We start from the raw sequence: 7,683 nt of genomic DNA, 5'->3' as shown, positions 1-7,683 counted from the left end.
ACATATATAATAATAAGTAAAGTCAATTTCTTTAAATATTTCTAAAAGACAATACGCTTCAACTTGTATGATGGTTTGATGTATCAAAAAGGTTTACTTTCTCCCACCATCAGCTCGGCCGCCACCTATGACATCACTATCTTCAACTTCACCCATATATAGCCATGCAGTGACTTGACTCTCTATGTCCCCATAAACCTTTTCTAAATCAACAAATCCGACAAAGACCCCGAATTCCGCATCTCCTCCTTTTGCCACCATATCCATATACATCTTCACCAATATCAAAAGACATGTCTTCTTCAAGGATAAGCCTTGAAAGTTATCTAATTCCATTGGAAGAGATCAACCGTGCCACTGAAAACTTCAACCAACAGAGATGTATCGGAGGCGGTGGATTTGGTGCAGTCTACAAAGGTCAACTCTCTGAACGCTGGCAAAACCATGCAGCTGCTATCAAACGGCTAAGTCGAGATAGTTTCCAAGGAGAACACGAATTCCGAAACGAGTTAGAGTTGATCTCAAAATTTCACCATGAAAACATCATATCGTTCATTGGATATTGTGATGAAGACAAAGAGATGATTATAGTTTACGAGTATGCGATGAATGGAAGCCTTGATCATCATCTCCAAGACCCGCATAAGATGAGTTGCATAACATGGACACAACGCCTGATGATTTGCATAGGGGCAGCAAGAGGACTGAGTTACCTTCACTCGGGTCTTGGGGAGCATAATAGAGTAATACACAGAGACGTCAAGAGTTCTAACATATTGTTAGATAACAATTTGGTTGCAAAAGTTTGTGATTTTGGCTTGTCAAAATCTGGTCCAAGAAATCAGAGTGATACCCAAATTTATACAAGGGTTGCGGGTACACAGTTTTACATGGATCCAGCTTACCATGAAAGTGGTATCCTCAGAAAAGAATCGGATGTATACTCGTTCGGTGTGGTATTGTTTGAAATCCTGAGTGGGATGTTGGTGTATCATGAAAAAAGTTTTGGAGATGATTGCCAACAAAATCTCATAACTGCTGTTCGGAGATACTATAACAAGGAACCTCATAAGGTAATTGATCCCAATATAAGAGATCAAATTGATACTAGTGCTTTTGATGCATTCCAAGAAATTGCATATGAGTGCATTAGTTTCAATGTGATGGAACGCCCTACGATGGACAAGGTCATTGAGAGGATTGAGAAAGCTCTAACTATTCAAGTAAGTCAATCTTTTCATTTTGTGCTTTTGAAGACAATCAAACCTATTGTTGATTTGTGGATGATACAGCATGATAAATTGTTATAATCCTTTTAAGTTTTAATGACGCCAAATAATCATCTAACATCAAATTAAAATTATTTTTGTCATATCCTTTTTCTCCAAAAGTTGGAAAGCCATTTTTCTCTATATACTTAGTGTTGCATTTGTCCTGTCCAACTTTCTATTTTAGAATGTTGAGTACGAAATCTCAGTTTACATTTATTCACACAGCCAAACTGTGGTACGTAGTGTTGTAGACACGCCTTCTTTTTTGTGATATAAATTTCATGTATAACTTAATGCATTGTTTAAATTTCATTCATACAGACCAAAATTTTGAATACAAACATAAAAATGAGTTTGTTATTCAATTACCAAACAAGATTAGGAAAATTACTAAAAGAACAAAATATAAAGCACAAAATGAGATATTTTCCGATTGATTTAGAGGTCTGGATCAAAAACAAGCAAGGGCTGGATGAAAACAATCATTTATTGTTGATATTAAAAAGCAGATCCGTCATTTAAAGGGATTACCACGTACAAGGACTAACGTTAACTGACATTTTGTTGACTTATGTTGTTATCAACGTGTAGTTTGACATAGATGTGACATTTTGTTGAAACCACAGTCAAGTACAAATTGGGTTCCCTAAAGACTTGAACAACATACTTTGTTATTATTTTATCAACCATATCCAATATACACGAGGTTTATTAAATATTTGTTTTATTTTTGCAGACCCACAAACCTTCCGCCTCGATCCCTGCAGCACGTTCCATGATAGAAAGTGTCGTGTATAAACTAAAGTACTCCGCCAGTCCTGATGACCAACAGATCGCTGCTAGTGAAATCCACCTCCTTGCAAAAGGACATGACGACAACCGTGTGGCCATTGTCAAGGCTGGAGCAATCCCTATGCTCTCACACCTACTCGCATCACCAGACACACTTACACAAGAACATGCATTGAACGCAATTCTTAATCTCTCGATTCATGATGAAAACAAAGGCATAATAGTGTCTTCTGGAGCTGTGCCCGGGATCATTTATGTGTTGCAGGAAGGTAACATGGAAGCACAGGAGAACGCAGCGGCTACCCTTTTCAGCCTCTCTTCAATGGACAAAAGTAGGGTAACAATCGGTTCTGCAGGAGCTATTCCACCTCTTGTGTTGCTGTTGTGTGAAGGTACTCAGAGAGGGAAGAGAGACGCAAGCATTGCGTTATATAATTTATGCATGTATCAGGGGAATAGAATAAGGGCTCTAAAAGCGGGTGTAGTCCCCATCTTGATGAAACTGGTTAGGGAACCACAGGGTGTGTTGAAGGACGAGTCGTTAGCAATTCTAGTCGTTATTTCAAGCCAACCGGAAGGAAAATTGGCTATAGGTAAAGAAATGGCCGTGCCTATATTGGTTGAGGTGATTGGGAATGGATCTTCTAGGATGAAAGAGAATGCAGTTGGAATTTTAATTGAAATTTGTTCTATAAATCAAAGGTATTTGGTCGAGGCTCAAGAACTTGGAGTTAAGGAGAAACTGATGGATTTGCTACATCATGGTACGGACAGAGGGAGGAGAAAAGCCGGACACTTACTGGAAAAGATGAGCAGATTAGCAGAGCAACAGAAGCTATTCGCGAGGGCGTGATTTATAGAGCAATAGAAGTTGACAGGTTTTCGACTTCCTCTTTTGAAGCTTAATGCTTTCTGAGATCAGTTTTGTTCCATTTATACTTATATATTATTTATTTTATTTTGATCATTAGATGGTGGTTATGGTCAAAATTATTTGGCAGAATTTATATTTTATTTGCTTATATTGTATTGTATGATGTTTATGTTTCAATAAATACTAGAAAAACAACATTTTACGACGCGCAATGCGTGTCGTAAAACACTCAGACGACGCGCAAATGCGTGTCAAGGAAGACCCTGTTATAACGAGAGACGACACGCTTTTACGCGTCGTCTATAGACGATGCACATTTACGATGCACATTTACGACGCATAGTTACGACACGCATTTGGGACGCTCATTTACGACACACAATGCGTATCAAGGAAGACCCTATCATAAAAGAAGACGACACGCATTTGCATGTCGTAACCTTACGACGCACGTCTAGGACACGCATTGCATATCTGTTAGGTCCAGTTTAGTGTTGCGTCTTTTGGGCTCGTTAGCTAGTCCAAGTTTTGTCTCCGGTATGGGCCTGTCCATCCGTAAGTTTTGTTTAGGGTTTATTATATATAGATGCTTGCATGCATTCTTAACATAAGATTGATAGAGATTTAATAGCGTACAAGTTCTTATCTTTTGTAACCCTAGAATCCTCTACAGCGGAAGTTCTTTATCGAGCTCTGCTGAGGATTGAGTTAATCAATCATTCGACACATTCAGATCCATACTTGTGTTTTTACATTACTATTTTTGTGTTTATTAATTTACCTGTTACAAAGATCTAATCGATCAAAGAGTTTTTGAACTCATCAATTGGTATCAGAGCAGGAGGCTGTGTAATTCATACACATCTCTTCTGTGAAAGAGTTTTCGATTAGGGTTATTCCGCATTAACTGATATTTATTGAGTCGTCACTCCATAATTGACGTGTCTCAGCATTTATTCATTTTGCCCTAATATTACAGATTACAAGTCTGATCTTTCAAACAGGTTAAACGATCAAACATGGACGAGTCTCAATCTAATCCTATCAACATCTTAAACAGCATTGGTTCAACCACAAAGATTCCTATTCTTTACACCCAGGATTACGAAGTTTGGGCGCATCATTTTGAAGATTATGTCATCGGATCTAAAGATAATGGGTATCTTATTTGGGAAGCAATTGTGTCTGGACCATTTGCTCACTCAGGAACATCTAAAATCATTAAAACTCAGTAAGAGTATAATGATATGTTAAAAGATGTAAAAGATGTTGCTCAAGACGAAAAGAAAAAGTTTCAGTGCAACATTAAAGCTCTGAGACTGATCTGATTCGCTCTTCAATCTAATATATTTAGGTTGGTGAGTTCCTGCGGTACCGCCAAAGAAATATGGGATAGGCTGCGAGAGCTGTATTCCACAGATGAAATAGAGCATTCTATTCAGACCTTGCTTTTGTCTGAGTTTGGTGAATTTAAGCAGAATTTCGATGAAACTGTCACTCAGACGTTTGATCGCTTCAATTATCTTCTTAGCAAGATGATCAAACATGATATAGAAAGGAAGATGATTGAACAGAAGGTCACCTTTTTGAATGGCCTAAGATCTGAATGGAGAGCTGTCGTGTCTATAGTTAAAGCTCGTGAGCAGTTCAAGTCATATTCATTGGCAAAGCTGGTGGGAATTCTGAAATCCCAAGAAAAGATTGTCATCCAAGAGAAGAATGTGGTCTCAAGTTTGGGGTCCTTGGCCCTCCTATCAAAAGGCAAGAATGCAGTGGAACATGAAGATTTGAACCTAGAGGACTATGATCTTACGTCGGAAGATTATGCTATGATGGTGTCCAATCCCAAGAGGTTCATTAAGAAGAGGTTTCCTACCAATAAAAACAGAAATTGGCAGGGGAGCTATAGTTCTGAAAAGGTAAGGGAGGAGCCAAAGACAGAGGAACCAAAGAAAGAGGCAAAAGTTGAAGGAGATTCTGGCGTTAGCTGCTATTACTGTGGAGGAAAGAACCATTATGCTAAAGATTGTGTTCTGAAGAAAATGGAAAAGAAAGATGAGGAAAAAGATGAAGAGGCTGTCTTAATGAAAAAGCTTGATGAGATCAAGAGGAAGAAAGTTGTTGCTAACCCTTCTATGAATGCTCTTATTGTACAGGGTTCGGCAGAAGATGACGAGTTCGGTGGCGTGCAGGTGTGGTCAACCGACTCAAAAGATGATAAGGTGAGAAAGCCTTCGCATGGAAAGGCGTATGTGGCAAGAGGTGATGAAAGCGGAGGAAAGTGTTTGATGGTGACTGACGTATCTCACATGAGGGGATACAATACAGATGGTGGAAATGAGGACACCAAGGAGCGAGAGGACTTATGCTTCACAGCAAAACCTCTCAGTGTGCAGATCAATGAGCTTGACGAATTGATCAAGAAGGTACAATCTCTTTTTATTTCATTCAAAGTCCCACAGAAATCATATGAAAAAGAATTAAATAGCTTAAATGCAAGAATCTCAAATCTGGATAGTTGTTTAACTCAAACACGGGTCACCAATTCTAACCTAACTGACCAAATAAGCAGGGTGTCATCCAAGAGTGAGGAGCGAAGGATGTCAATAAAGCAAAAAGAGTTGGAGCTGATAAAGACTAAAGATGAAAACATTTATTTACAAAGAGATAATTTAAAACTATTAAAACACAGAAATGTTTTTTGTTTGATTGCTAAACGTCTTTATACTAACATCACTCAACTGCATCTGAATTGTGAAATCAGGCAGAAAATTCATCGCATGATTTTGCCCTTCCTTGAGTTTAAGGAGGATGAAATCGATGCTGAAGCATATAACTGCGAAAGTGTTGTATCATCTGATGATGTGAATCCCACTTACATGTATGGTCTGGACAAAATAGAATCTTTCATAAGTCCAAGGACCATAAGGACATGCTGAAAAATCTTTTGGATGAAAACGATAAGCTGAAACTGAGGACCGAAACCATACAAAAATTCGACTCATTGAGTACTAATTTGAGTTCAGAAAATAAAATTGATGTTGAAAACGCATCTGAACTTAATGAGGACGATGATATGAGTAAAATTTATGTAGAGGATGTAGTCGACTGTTCTGAGTTTGTCAAGAGCGAACCCGAAAACCACAAAAATCTTGTTTCTGAAAATTCTGTGGAGTTTGCTCGTTTGTCCCAAAATAAGTCCCCGGTTCTTGAAGAAAAGGTTGTTGTGTACCAAAAGGTGAGAACAACACCAAATCAGGTGTATAAGGTCATAGGAGTAACCGAGCATCAAACAGCCGAACTCACTGCCATAGTGAACAAAGATAATGCAGATGGCTGTGATGGCTGTTGGTCTGTCAGAGCGGACATCCTGGAAAACCAAAGGCAGATATGTACCAGAGCCGCTGAACAAGCCTGACAACTTTGACGTGCCAAGCACATGTGGTACAAAAGAAATACCTGTAGAAGAAGTCACTTCCACAAGCGAAACATCATCTGTGAAAAGTGAACCGGCTGACAAGAAGCTGAAACAAAAGGCCAACATCCACAGACAGCCGAAACAAGTGAAAGATCAAAAGCAGCAAAGAAACCTAAGATACAAAAAGAATCTCTCTGATCGAAAGCAATTTTGGCGCTCTCAAAACAATCATTTCTCTTATCATGATAGAAATTCAAAGTCAGAGAAAAAGAATTTCAGGACACATGAGGAACATAACCGAAAGGATAGATTCGGTTCAGAAAGCTACAACAACCGCAAGGACAGGTTCGGTTCAAACAGCAACCGAAAGGACAGGTTCGGTCCCGAAAGTAATAGCTACCGAACGTCCATGTTCGGTCCCTCAAATGACCAAATACAAAAGGGTCATATCGAACCGCAAGTTAGAAGAAATTCCAATTCTAATTCTTCTAGTTCTTAAATCTCTCCTAAACCCAATTCTGTTCGTGCACAAAATTCTAAATCGTCAACAAACCTGAAAGGAAAATCGAAGATTTCCTCTGTCCAAGAAGACTGAAAGCAGTCTAAAGCCCAAACACCAAAACCTGAAACCAAACCCACTATTGCTAATCCTAACAAAATCAAAGTGTTTACCATCAAAAGAAAAGATGAAACAACATTAATAAAAAGAACATACCTTATTGATGTTTCTCTTACTATTCCTGTTCCTGTGAAAGGCTCACGTGGACCCAAGAAACTTTGGGTTCTTAAATCTGCTTAATTTTTGCAGGTTATAAGTGACGAGCAGTTCGACAAAGAATGGTACATTGACAGTGGCTACTCACGTCACATGACAGGGAGGAAGGAGGAGCTGAGGGAGTTTCGATCTCTTCAGAATGGTGGGAATGTCAAATTCGGCAACAACTCATATGGAACGATAAAGTGTTATGAGATGATAACCAATGGAGACTTCACAATAAGAAAGGTGGCGTACATTGAGGGGCTACAACATAATCTCATCAGTGTGTCTCAACTAGTAGGAGGCACCGGTCTCAAAGTCTCATTTGACGATGAAGGTTAAGAAATCATTGAGAAGAAATCAAAAAGGGTAATTCTCAAATCGGAACGCAAAGGCGAAATGTTTCCTCTCAATCTCAAACCAATCAAAGGAAATCCATCTATATGTCTCTTATCCAAAGCTCATTTTGACGAAAGCTGGTTGTGGCACCGAAGGCTCTCACATCTCAACTTCAAAGACATCAACAAGCTTGTCACAGGAGGTCATGTTAGGGGTCTCCCATTTCTCAAGT

General features: G+C 38.9%; 1 protein-coding gene across 1 annotated transcript; it reads left to right on the top strand.

The window, feature by feature from the left end:
* The first annotated feature begins 204 nt into the window (after positions 1–204).
* LOC145070703 (putative serine/threonine-protein kinase PBL19) lies at positions 205–3,656 on the top strand. Its single transcript, XM_079017664.1, has 2 exons — positions 205–1,223; positions 2,008–3,656. The coding sequence occupies exons 1-2, from the start codon at positions 294–296 to the stop codon at positions 2,914–2,916; spliced, it is 1,839 nt and encodes a 612-aa protein (XP_078873790.1). The 5' UTR covers positions 205–293; the 3' UTR covers positions 2,917–3,656.
* The last annotated feature ends 4,027 nt before the right edge of the window (positions 3,657–7,683 follow it).

Source organism: Lactuca serriola, chromosome 1, assembly GCF_051521515.1.
Source record: "Lactuca serriola cultivar US96UC23 chromosome 1, Lser_US96UC23_V15, whole genome shotgun sequence".
Classification (NCBI taxonomy): domain Eukaryota; kingdom Viridiplantae; phylum Streptophyta; class Magnoliopsida; order Asterales; family Asteraceae; genus Lactuca; species Lactuca serriola.
This window is presented reverse-complemented; position numbering and strand designations above follow the sequence as displayed.